Source organism: Vulpes lagopus, chromosome 2, assembly GCF_018345385.1.
Source record: "Vulpes lagopus strain Blue_001 chromosome 2, ASM1834538v1, whole genome shotgun sequence".
Classification (NCBI taxonomy): Eukaryota; Metazoa; Chordata; class Mammalia; order Carnivora; family Canidae; genus Vulpes; species Vulpes lagopus.
The window spans coordinates 146,621,940-146,635,174 of NC_054825.1; the positions used below are offsets into that span (position 1 = coordinate 146,621,940).

The 13,235-nt window shown below is 50.1% G+C and overlaps 1 protein-coding gene across 6 annotated transcripts in view; it reads left to right on the top strand.

Moving 5' to 3' along the window:
• The window catches only part of KANK1 (KN motif and ankyrin repeat domains 1), a 204,013-nt gene that overhangs the window by 167,234 nt on the left and 23,544 nt on the right, over positions 1–13,235 (top strand). Inside the window, exons 1-2 of one of the 6 annotated variants that reach the window (XM_041730189.1) lie at positions 760–924; positions 4,096–6,738. In XM_041730189.1, coding sequence (XP_041586123.1) covers positions 4,533–6,738 — 2,206 coding nt within the window. In that variant the 5' untranslated portion in view covers positions 760–924; positions 4,096–4,532. Of the gene's footprint in view, positions 1–759; positions 925–965; positions 1,108–1,206; positions 1,264–4,095; positions 6,739–13,235 lie in introns of those variants that run through there. The other 5 variants (XM_041730183.1, XM_041730209.1, XM_041730218.1 and 2 more) reach the window with 5 other exon arrangements.

Below are 13,235 nucleotides of genomic sequence, written 5' to 3' on the forward strand. Positions count from 1 at the left end.
CAAGCTTAACATGGTTAAATTCTAACCTTTCCTGATTTCCAGATTTACAAGTCCAGAGTTCATTTTGTGGGATAATTCAGCATGACCTATGCCTTTTTGTGAACTAAAGAAATAACCAGAGATGGGCCGGCCTGTTAAGTTCCACTGAAAAAATGTGATGCGTTCTGTTGTGTTCTAAATCCTGACATTCAATCGGTACATCTTTAAAAAGCATTTTGAAGGAATGCTGGGGTGGCTCAGCGGTTGAGTGTCTGCCTTTGGCTCAGGTCATGATGAGGGGTCCTGGGATCCCCGCAGGGAGCCTGCTTCTCCCTTTGCCCGTGTCTCTGCCCCTCTCTCTGTGTCTCTCGTGAATAAATAAATACAATCTCTTTCTTTTTTATAAAGAAGGCATTTTGAAGAGAAATAGATGAAAACAAAAGTTAACCTTTTCTACTGAAAAATGGGTGGGATAACCATGTTAGGAAATACGCAGAAAAATCTTGGAGTTTACCAAAATATTGATATTGCCACTAAGTGGGGAGACAGGAGTGACATGTTTCCTTCTTTCAATGGCCTGTAGGTGATTTTTCTTTTCTTTTTCTTTTTTTTTTTTTTTTTTTTTAACATATATGAGAGTGGACTGTTGTGACTGGGAACAGGTGAGGTTGGTTGAAGACCTTTCCATCAGGGGCGGAGGCTCCCTGGGGAGAGAACTGCCGTCGCTGGCTCATGGCCAGGGGCCAGCAGGCGCGCGCCGCGGACCTGCGGGACTGCGGGGCCCTGGGGGCAGCCGCCTGCGCCTGGCGCTTGCCTCGGTGGCCGCCGCGCTCTCCCGCGGGGGGCCGGTGCCGCCCACGCTGAGCCTCCGCGCGCAGGCCTTTAAGTCGCCGCTTCCTTCGTCCGTCCGCAGCCACCCGCACGGAGGCCGCGCCGTGTCCCCGGGTCAGTAGGAGAGCAGCGGGCGGCGTCCCGGAGCCGCAGGCAGACTTCCCCGGGGAGGGCCCGGCCCGCGGCCCCGCGGCCCCGCGGCCCCGCGCAGCGCGCACGAATGTCGGAGCTCCCGTCACCCGTGGAGACCCACGGAGGGCGTCCGAGCGGGGGCCGCGGCGCGCGGCGAGCCAGCCGGTGAGGGGCGGGCGGCCCGGAGGCGGGGAGCGGGCGGGGAGCGGGCGGGGAGCGGGCGGGTCCGCGGCCGCGGCGCCGGGCCGGTAGGGAGCGCAGCGGGCGCCCGGGGAGGGGTGCGCGGCCGGCGGGGAGCGGTGCGCAGCGGGCGCCGGGTCGGTGAGCTCCGGGCGGCGGTCAGGCGGCGGGGAGCGGCGCGCACGGGCGCCGGGGAGGAAGGGGGTGCGCCCTGGGGGGGGTGCGCCCAGCAGGGAGGTGTGCGCCCGGGAGGAAGGGGGTGCGCCCTGGGGGGGTTGCGCCCGGGAGGGGGGTGTGCGCCCGGGGAGGAAGGGCGTGCGCCCTGGGGGGGGTGCGCCCAGCAGGGAGGTGTGCGCCCCTGGGGGGGGGGTGCGCCAGCAGGGAGGTGTGCGCCCGGGAGGGGGGGTGCGCCCGGGAGGAAGGGGAGTTGCGCACTGGGGGGGGTGCGCCCCGGGAGGGGGGTGTGCGCCCGGGAGGAAGGGGGTGCGCCCTGGGGGGGGTGCGCCCAGCAGGGAGGTGTGCGCCCGGGACGGGGGTGCGCCCGGGAGGAAGGGGGTGCGCTCTGGGGGGGGTGCGCCCAACTGGGAGGTGTGTGCCCGGATGGGGGATGTGCGCCCTAGGGGGGGGTGTGCCCGGGAGGGGGGTACACCCAGCAGAGGTGTTTGCGCCCGGGAGGGAGGGGGTGTGCCCTGGGAGGTTGCGCCCAGCAGGGAGGTGTGCGCCCAGGAGGGGAGGGTGCGCCCAGCAGGGAGGTGTGCGCCCGGGAGGGGGAGTGAGCCCTGGGTGGGAGGTGTGCGTTCCGGAGGGGGGTGTGCCCGGGGAGGGAGGGCGTGTGCCCCGGAGGGGGGCGGTGTGCGCCCGGGAGAGGGTTGTGGGCCCAGCAGGGAGAGGAGCGCAGAGGTGAGCGGAGGGGGTGGGTGCACGCGGGCCTGGTCTCTGGGCTGAGCGGGCCCCGCCCCCATCATCACCCCTCACCCTCACCCCCACCTCGCCTCTGTGGGCTGCAGGAGCCTAGGCTCAATTTTAGAATCGCCAGTGGCCGGCTCCTGTTGGTCAGATCTGCCTGCGTTTCTTTTTTAACATTTTATTTATTTGTTCATGAGAGACAGAGAGAGGCTGAGACACAGGCAGAGGGAGAAGCAGGCTCCCTGCAGGGATCCATATGCCACTGGATCCCAGGCCCCGAGGGTCACACCCTGAGCCCAAGGCAGACCCTCAACCACTGAGCCACCCAGGCGTCCCAGATATGCCTGCTTTTTGCTTGACACCCGAGCCGGCCGCTTCTCTTTGCTTGTGGAATTTCAGACAGCCCTGGAAACAGGTCCGGCTGCATATTTTGAGTGAACGTGTTGTCCATGTGGAGTTAAAAAGGAAAGAAATAAGGAAGGGAAGACATGCTGCGTTAGCATGAGCCCCAAGTGTCCGGGTGCCTGCTCGTGGTCAGGTCACCCTTACTTAGGTTAGAAAGTGATTGAGGCTGAGCACCTCGTTCAAATAGAATTCTCTTTCCACGTTTCAGAAATAAAATCAAGTGCCTAAACGCGATCAGCAAGAACAGTTTATTATTGTTTTAAATCAGGACACGAAGAACACACCACCTTTTTTACTCTGCTACCTGGCAGTCTTTTTTGTATTTTTCTTTCCAACGTTTCAGGGGAAAGAGGGTGAATAGGAGACGAAAGGTTTGCTCAGAGCATTCGGGCATTCACACCATCAGGTGTAAATGCTCAGCAGTATTTGGACTGGGAAGAGCAGGCAGGCAGGCAGGCAACCCAAATTGCTTGACAGCAGTCGGGTGGGTTTTTACCCCCAGGGTAGGAACAGGGGTACAAATGGCTTGCATTTTCACTCCTTGCTTTTGGGTCCTTTCCATAACTCAAAAAATGCAGAGCTTGTTATTAGGACTCTAGGGAAACACATTACTTAATCCTGCAATTTAAACAAACAAAAACGGCCTCGCTTTTTCAGTTTGAAATGCACAGCTCAGGTCAGGAGCAAGGTCTGTGCCCTGAAAAGTTCTTGCGTTTCCTCTTCTAAATGTTTGGTTTAGCCAGAAGTAGCATTTACTGAATGCCACATGATCCAGTGTTTGGCATATAGGTTTGCTTTTATTTTCATTCTCTCTTGCATCTGCTTGGATGTGTTACAAATACAAAACGAGGTATTCTCGGGATAGCGAATGTTTTATTCCAAAGAAGACAAAGAGGAGGAAACTTTTTCTCTGGTTGGGGCAGGGTTTTGGTGGCGGTGGTGGTTTTAAAGGGGAAGACACTAAATAGAGTTGAGGTCTGTCCTCTGACTGTGTTCTTGCACCGGTGCTGCTAGACTTCATCACTCACTGTCCTGTGTCCTGAATCTCTCAGCAAGGAAGGGGGGGGGGGGGCAGAGCAAATCATACTCTTGTGGAGATGTTCAAGTACAGGGGTGCACTTGCTATTTAGAAAGTCTGCAAAAGAGCAATGCTGTAAGAACTTACATCCCAGGCTTTCTGGATCTGCACCGATTTGGTCCGTTATCATGACTTTTCACTTCTTTGTGCCTCAGAATTCACTTTCTAAAATAGGCGTCTTAAGGACTGCTCTCTCTCCTTCAGTGGACTGTAGACAACAAAAGAAATGATCTACTTGAAATGCTTTCAAGTCTTTTCAGTGCATTCTTTTCAAAAAGAAAGTGTTTAGTAAGGACTTCATACACGCTTGGCTCTTTAAAAACCACTGTCTCATTATATTCTTGTAACAACCTTATGAGGTAAATACTTGTATTGCCATTTTTACTCAGGGAGAAACTGAAGTTCCAAGGGCTTTATTAACTTACTCACCCAGCTGTTAGAGTGTAGATCCAGGATTAGAAGAGAAAGAAGTCCGTCAACTCTTAAAGCATGCTAGCTTGCCACGCTGCAACATACACAGAGAGTAGTTTTTAATCATCGAGTGTCTCACATGGAATTATAATCTTCTCTTCTCGCTCTCCTAGGAAAAGCAGAGGATGTTCTGAACGGAGATCATGACAAGGAGCAGAAAGATCCTTATTTTGTGGAGACCCCCTACGGTTATCAGCTAGACTTGGATTTCCTCAAGTATGTGGATGACATACAGAAAGGAAACACCATCAAAAAACTGAACATCCCAAAGAGGCGGAAGCCATCTGTGCCATGCCCGGAAAGCCGGGCCACGGCCGGTCAGCAAGGTGTGTGGACTTCTACTGAATCCCTCTCATCCTCCAACAGTGATGACAACAAGCAGTGCCCCCACTTCCTCCTAGCCAGAAGCCAAGTGACGTCGACTCCAGTCCCAAGGCCGCCTGCCCCCTTGGAGACCTCACCCACTTTTCTCACCATCCCAGAAAGTCGACAGCTGCCACCACCCTCCCCACAGCTCCCAAAGCACAACCTTCATGTCACCAAGACACTGATGGAGACCCGGAGAAGACTGGAACAGGAGAGAGTCACCATGCAGGTGGCGCCGGGTGAGTTCCGAAGGCCCAGGCTGGCCAGTTTTGGAGGCATGGGCTCTACGAGCTCGTTGTCCTCCTTTCTGGGTTCCGGAAACCACAATCCTGCCATGCACCAACTTCAGAATGGATACCAAGGCAACGGGGATTATGGGGGCTATGTCCCAGCTACTGCCACTACCTCCTCCATGGGGAGCTCCATCCGCCACAGCCCCCTCAGCTCAGGGATCTCCACTCCCGTGACCAACGTGAGCCCCATGCACCTGCAGCACATCCGCGAGCAGATGGCCGTGGCCCTGAAACGCCTGAAGGAACTCGAGGAGCAGGTGCGCACCATCCCCGTGCTCCAGGTGAAGATCTCTGTCCTGCAAGAGGAGAAAAGACAGTTGGCCTCACAGCTGAAAAACCAGAGAGCCACAGCCCAGAACGAAGCCTGTGGTGTGAGGAAGCGGTCCTACAGCGCCGGGAACGCGTCCCAGCTGGAACAGCTCTCCAGGGCCCGGCGCAGCGGCGGCGAACTGTACATCGACTACGAGGAGGAGGAGATGGAGCGCGTGGAGCAGAGCGCGCAGAGCATCCGGGAGTTCCGGCAGCTGGCGGCCGACATGCAGGCCCTGGAGCGGAAGATCCAGGACAGCGGCTGCCAGCCCGCCCCCGAGGGCCGGTCCGTGGCTGTGGGCACCGACGACACCATGGACAGCGTGGTCGTGTACCGCAGGGCCTCCGGGTCCCGGCGGGACGCCGCCGTGGGGACGGCCACCGAGATGAGGAGTTGTGCCATCAGCGTGACCGAGGCCATGCTGGGAGTGACCACCGAGGCCGACAAAGAAATAGAGCTACAGCAGCAGACCATCGAAGCCTTGAAGGAAAAGATCTACCGCCTGGAAGTTCAACTTAAGGAAACCACGCATGACCGCGAGATGACTAAACTGAAGCAAGAGCTGCAGGCCGCGGGATCGAGGAAGAAGGTGGACAAGGCCGTGATGGCCCAGCCGCTGGTTGGCGACAAGATGGTGGAGGCCGTGGTGCCCACGAGGGACCAGATGGCAGGCCATCACCTGGACGTGGTGGACGCGTGTGTCGGGACCTCGGTGCAGACACACAGCGTGGGCGTCTCCTGCCAGCCCAGCCGGGAGAGTAGGCTCGCTGGGCCCGAGCTGCCCATGAATTGCTGGATCGTTAAGGAACGTGTGGACGTCCGTGACCAGTGCACCAGCCGATCCGTGGAGATGTGTGACAAGAGCGTGGGCGTGGAAACCAGCGTCTGTGAGACAGGCAGCAACACAGAGGAGTCTGTGAGTGACCTCTCGCTCCTCAAGACCAACCTGAATCTCAAAGAAGTGCGGTCCATTGGTTGCGGAGACTGTTCTGTTGACGTGACGGTTTGTCCCCCCAAGGAGTGTACCTCCCGCAGCGTGAACACGGAGGCTATAAGCCAGGTAGACGCTGCTGTCACGGCAGTGCCTCAGACCGCAAGCCAGCACACCAGCACGGTCCTGGGACAGGTGAACCAGGCCACCAACACTGAGGTGGCCACCCTTGTGGAATCTTGCACCAACACTTCCGTCAGCACTTTGGACAAGCAGACCAGCACCCAGATGGTGGAGACGCGGACGGTGGCTATAGGAGAAGGCCGGGTTAAGGATGTCAACTCCTCCGCCAAGATGCGGTCCGTTGGGGTTGGAACAGTCCTCTCTGGCAGTGCTGGGTTTGACAGGCCATCAGCTGTGAAGACCAAAGAGTCGGGTGTGGGGCAGATAAATATTAACGACAACTATCTGGTTGGTCTCAAGATGAGGACCATAGCTTGTGGTCCTCCCCAGTTGACTTTGGGGTTGGCAGCCAGCAGGAGGAGCGTAGGTGTTGGGGATGAACCTGTTGGCGAGTTCATGGAGAGCCCCCAGCCCCAGGCTCCTCCTGGAATGATGACCGGCTTGGATCACTACATTGAGCGCGTCCAGAAGTTGCTGGCAGAGCAGCAGATGCTGCTGGCGGAGAACTACAGTGAGCTGGCAGAGGCCTTTGGGGAGCCGCACTCGCAGATTGGCTCTCTGAACTCACAGCTCATTAGCACCCTGTCCTCAATCAACTCTGTCATGAAGTCTGCGAGTACGGAGGAACTGAGGAACCCTGACTTCCCCAAAATGAGTCTGGGTAAAGTCACAGGTAGGTGGCGTTCCAAGGGACCTGGGCATGAGGAGAGGTGGGGATAATGTACTTCCAGGAGGTAGGGTTTTTTGTTTGTTTTTGTTTTTTTACCTGCTGGAACCATGTTTTGGAACCCTGGAGGAAGCTTCAGAATGGTAGTGCGTAGAGTGAACACCAAGGATCGAAACCTGTAAGCAGCTCTGCTGATTCCCATTGTCTGATGGTGTCGCTGGGCCCTGGCTGAGGACAGTGGCCAGGAGCAGAAAAGCACACGCTTGGGTTGGCCAGCCTGCTGGTTTGCTACAACGTCTTCTCGTTACGTCCTTGCTCGTTTTGCACAGGACAGCCTGGGAAAGTCCCACTGCGTTTGTTACCATAGTTACCAGTACTTGATCACTAAAAAATTCTGGCATAAAACATTCTTAATTAAGGCTTTGACGAAGGGGGAGGTATTCCATTAATTCATGTGTTAATTTAGCAAACACTGATTGTCTTCCTGCCATGTTCCAGGCATAAGGCCTAGGCTTCTGTCCTCGCGGGGCTCACATTCCAGTGAAGGCACAGGCAGTGAACAGTAGACCTGAAATATGTCAGGAGGTAACACGTGCCATGAAGAAAAGAACTCCGGTTATAGGGAGAGTGAGTCGTGATGGTCAGGGTGGGGGCTTCTGGAGAGATGGGGTGGTCCAGAAAGGCTTCTCTGATGAGGACCTCCAGAGCCAGAGAAGGGAGCCTTTCCCATGGTTCATTTTGATAGGTGCTTAACATTTTTGTCTCTCTTCCTTTACTCATTGGGATTCGGGCTCACCCCCCACCCCTCCCTTTTCTTTAAACTGAAACTAATTGAGAAATTACCCTGAAAGATTTTACGGCATATAATATTTCCCTACTGGCCTCGTTAAAATGACTTCCCTTTGCATGACGTGTCCCTAAGTGGTCATCATGTCATCCTAGGACAGGGCTCTGTTTCTGGCTCTCCAGCTCTCTCAAACCAGCATGGCCTGGAGAGGGGAAAGCCCCCCTTTTCTACACCCCTTTTGTAAAATGGGAATTCGAAGGGCACCCACACTTGTCATTGTGCTCACCACTGGCACGCAGGGAGCTCAGGATAGGCCCTCGTAGTCATTGGTGGTGGTGCTCATAGCGCGTTGCCTGTGGCTTCTTTTGTTGACAACCAAACTATTGTTGAGGTTTGGGAAGCTACCAGAAACACACTCTCCGCTCTGACCAAATGCCTCAGGTAAAATGAATGTCAGTGGTTCACATGATTTGTATAGTGCATACCGAATTAAATTTGATGTGAAAAGGTGTAGTTTATAGGCTGGTTAGCAAACCCTTAACAAAAATGTTAAATTCCCTCTTTCCATTTACAGTCAAAAAGGTAATGGTGAAAATAGACCAAAATTGATTATTCTTCTATCTTCCCAGGTTTCTACTTCCACACCTGAATCGTTACTAGTTTTTAGTAGACATGCTGTAGAGCCGATAGCTTATTGTAGATGAAAAAAATGAATGAGCTGATGTGTGTGTGGGGGTGGGGGTTGCCTTTTAAAGAATCAAGTCCAGTAAATATACAGAGGAGTTGTGGAACCTGCTTCTCCCTCTGCCTGAGTCTCTCTCTCTCTCTCTCTCTCTCTCTCTGTGTCTCTCATGAATAAATAAAATCTTTAAATACACATACACACACAGACATACAGAGGGGTCATTTTTAGGATAAATAGGGTTACAATGACATGTGGACTGAGGCAGAGTCCTGAGTAACTAATAACATGTCTGTTTCCACTTCTTTTTAAAAATCATGATGTCAGATGTGAAGTCAAAATAAAACTCTTAAATATCCTCAGACACAGATGATACAGTGGATCAGCCACTAGAAGAACGTTTTCCTGCCGGCTTCCTCCCTCCTCCCCAAACTGGGGTTTCTGTTTCACATTCCTACCAAAAATATTTAGCTGTACCCTTGCCGTCATCTGCCCAACACCCTGAGCATCAGGAACAGGGAATGGGTTTTGTCTGGCTACATCGCAGTACCTTGTGGTCCATTTCCAGGCACACTGACGTTCCAGACATTGCTGTTTCGATCTGATGCTGCAAAGGAACATCTAATTAATCCGCTAAAATCTATGAGACCTGCATAAATATTTTTAATAGCATTTATTTGGTCGTGGTGGCAGCTTCCTCTCGGAGCACACAAGAATGATTTTGAAGTATTTCTGCAATTCACATTTGTATTCTAAGTTTTTTTAAAAAATGGTTTTACTTATTTATTTGAGAGGGAGCACATGCAGAGGATGGGGTAGAGGGAGAAGCAGACTCCCTGCTAAGCAGGGATCCCCCCCACCACCACCAATGCAGGGCTCGATCCCCAGGACCCTAGATTATGACCTGAGCCAAAGGCAAACATTTCACCGACTGAGCCACCCAGGCGCCCCTGTATTCTAAAGTTCTCATGAAGAAGGACTTAGGTTTGGGCCTTCACCCAGAGCATTAAACTTTCATTACTTGGTGGTGGTTATATGGACCGAACATTAAAGCAGCTCGATCTAGTAGAGATTTTCAACACTTGGAAGCTGGGAAGAATGAAGGTGTGTCACAATGCACTGGGGCTTACTGGTGGCTCCGTACAATGTGGAATATTGTTCCCACAGTCTAGAATACACTCCAAAAGGCACATAGGGCATGAACATATTCTTCCCCAAATGAAGCAACGTGGAATTGGAGTTTAACGTCACAGAAGAGCATATAAATGATCACTTTCGGGAACCTGGTGTTTTTAAAAGTTAGGTTTGGGCTCTGAAGCCAGACATTCTGGGTTCAGATTCTCTCTCTGCCAGTAGGACAAGTTGTCTTTGTTCCTTCCTAGGGTGGAAGTAAAGATTTAGTGAGTCAGTATGAGTAAAGCATTTGTAATAGTCTGCAGTGCAGAGCATAGATGCTCAAAAAATGCTGGCTGTCATTGCTGTTACTGTTTTTAGTACTTCCAGAAATGGAAATGTAGATATAGAACAAATTGCCAAAGATTGGACAGATGGTCTTTTGTTTTTAATCTAAATGTTTATCTTCATAATTCTGGCTGTCACCTTTCCCCCTCAATTTACTATGCCTCCCCCACTAATAGTTTTATCAAGATAAAGAAAAATATTGGTAAAAATGAGAAAACACTAAGTAAATTTTCAGTTCTGAGTCAGAGTCTGTATAAAAGCTAAAAACAAAGCTTACATTGAATTACCTGTATTTGCGCCCAATCCAGAGACTTATCCTCAATTTTTCTAGGTTGGAGATTTAGGGGCATTGCCTTTTTACATTTTTTTAAAGTAGGCTTCACTCTTGGGGTGTGGCTCAGTTGACAAAGCCTCTGACTCTTGATCTCAGCTCAGGTCCTAATCTCAGGGTCCTGAGTTCAAGTCCTGCATGCCTAGCATGCAACGTACTTTTAGAAAAAAAGTTGGAAACTTAACCAACTGAGCCACCTGGGCACCCTAAGAAGTGTCCCTTTTTCATGGGCAAAAGAGGTTTTTTGTTGTAGCACTGTAATGCCTAGCATTCCAATTCCGTTTCTTAAAATTGTAACTGGATTATGTGCTTGTAACAATTTAATGGTTCAGAAGAGCATAAAGAGCGAAAGCCTCCCTCGTGATCTCTTGGGGTAACCTCTTGTGTGTTTGGTGTATACGTGAGTGTGCATGTGGCTCTATTTTAGGGATGTAATCTCTTTTTAACATAAGTTGAATCATACATATTCTTTCTATGTATTTTTCACATGACCAAAGATGCTCTATACTTTTTTCCAAAATACATCTTTTTAAAAATTTGAATTCCAGGATTGTTAACATACAATGTTATATTTATTTCAGGTGCACACTATAGTGATTCAACAGTTCTATAATTATTCAGTACTCAGTGTATTTTTTTTAATTTTTTATTTATTTATGATAGTCACAGAGAGAGAGAGAGAGAGAGAGAGACAGAGACACAGGCAGAGGGAGAAGCAGGCTCCATGCACCGGGCGCCCGACGTGGGATTTGATTCCGGGTCTCCAGGATCACGCCCTGGGCCAAAGGCAGGCGCTAAACCGCTGCACCACCCAGGAATCCCTGTATTTTTAATTCCCTTCAAATATTTCACCCATCTTCCCTCACCCCATAACCATCGGGTTTCTGTATTTAGTCTGTCTCTTGTTTTCTTTGTTCGTTTGTTTCTTAAATTCCACATGTGAGTGAAATCATACACTATTTGTGTTTCTGAGACTGATTTCACTTAGCATTATACTCTCTAGCTCTATCCATGTCGTTGCAAATGGCAAGATGTCATTCTTTTTTATGTCTAAATAATATTCTAATATCACATCTTTATCCATTCATCAGTCAAGGGACCCTTGGGCCACTTCTATGATTGGCTATTGCCGATAATGCTGCAGTAAACATCAAGGTGCATATATCCATAGAGCACTTCTTGATTCCTCGTGGTATGAGTTTCCTCTACTTAATATTTTCTTTTATGGAATTACAAAGTAGAGGGGGCGTGCAGCCCAGGTGGCTCAGCGGTTTAGCACCACCTTCAGCCCAGGGCATGATCCTAGAGACGGGCGATCGAGTCCCACGTCAGGCTCCCTGCATGGAGCCTGCTTCTCCCTCTGCCTGTGTCTCTGCCCCTTTCTCTCTCTCTCTCTCTCTCTCTCTCTCTCATGAATAAATAAATATTTTTTTTAAAAAGTTGAGAGGAAATAAGTTTCTATTCTCATACAAACCTTAGGAAAAAATGTTTATTCTTCCTGTAAATCAGTTGGATTGTTTTGGTTTGAGGAGTGAATTACTAAATTAATATTTCTTTCTTTCTTTTTTTCCTTTTTCCCTCTGGAGAAAGAAAAATCCTAAATGAATGACTTGCACTTATCCTAAAACTATATAACTCTCTCTGAACAAATGCAAACAAAACTATCTGTAACAATGTAACTTAACTGCCACAATTTATAGAAGATTAATCTCTTATACTCAGAACTGCTTTTTAGATCAGCTTCCATATTTGCACCCTCAGTTATCTTGGGTTTCTAAATAAATAATAGATAGATGATAGATAGATAGATAGATAGATAGATAGATAGATAGATAGATAGAATGAACTTGAAGCCCTTCCCGTAACTGTGAATGTGATTTGGTAGACAGAGATCTGAGCCAAAGCAGAATCAGAAAAATAAAGTCATTTTAGAAACATCCTTTCTAGTGAGTTTTCTCTTAGCTCAAATAATATACCATTTACTTGTCCTAGGACTTGAAGGTTTTTTCATTACAATTTTTTTAAATACATGCTGCAAGAGCATGCTATAATCCAAACAAAATGCTTCTGAAACCTTGTGTGATGGAGGGGAGGGCCTGCTGACCCAGAAGTAGCTGCTCAGGAACTTGCAATAGAAATAGAAAGAGAACTAGTCGGAGGTCCCGTGTCCTCCTGTGTCATGAGAAGTTTGGGTTCCCCGTTTCTTGCTTGGAGCCCTTTCAGCAGAATTATTCTCCAAAAGTAGCTCTTTACTAGGCTGCCCATCAGATTCATCTAAGAAGGTTTTTTTTTTTCCTAAAATGCATGGGTTTTCTGCCTCCCCTCCCACACCCTCCACCATCACCACTACCTGGTAGGCACACCCAGGCCCTGTTACTTCAAATTGTTGGAATAAACCACCTTAGAGCAAGGCCTCTTAATCTGGGGGCCATTGCTTCATGAACGGTTTTGTGCTAACAATTTTTCTGAAGACATAGAATAATTTCACCAGATTCTCAAAAGAGGTAGCTGACACTCTGAAAAATTGAAATTGCTGATCTGGGTGGGACATCTGGGACAAACCTTGGGGAAATGTGCCCCCGCCCAAAGGAAAATCTTTTGCAAGGGTTTAAAATCTGTCCACCACCTTTGTGAATCATCAGTGGACACATGTTTGAAAATCTTACTCCTGGGCAGCCTGGGTGGCTCAGTGGTTTAGCACCGCCTTCAGCCCAGGGCATGATCCTGGAGACTCGGGATCGAATCCCACGTCGGGCTCCCTGCATGGAGCCTGCTTCTCCCTCTGCCTGTGTCTCTGCCTCTCTCTCTCTCTCTCTCTCTCTCTCTCTCTCTCTGTGTCTCTCATGAATAAATAAAATCTTTTTTTAAAAAAAAAATCTTGCTCTTAAAAACCGATGCTTTATTGGTTTAATAAAATTTTTTTAAGATTTATTTATTTATTCAGAGAGAGAGAGAGAGAGAGAGAGAAAGGCAGAGACACAGGCAGAGGGAGACGCAGGCTCCAATGCAGGAAGCCCGATGTGGGACTTGATCCTGGGTCTCCAGGATCACACCCCAGGCTGCAGGAGGCGCCAAACCGCTGCACCACAGGGGCTGCCCTGCTTTATTGGTTTAAATGGATATTGGTGACATGGACATGCAACTCTGGAAAGAGATGCAAGTTTACTTTGACAAATATTCTGAATCCTAGAGCATACCGTTCGTTTCTGGCTAAAGCATAGAGATGGATTGTTTTTAAGAGC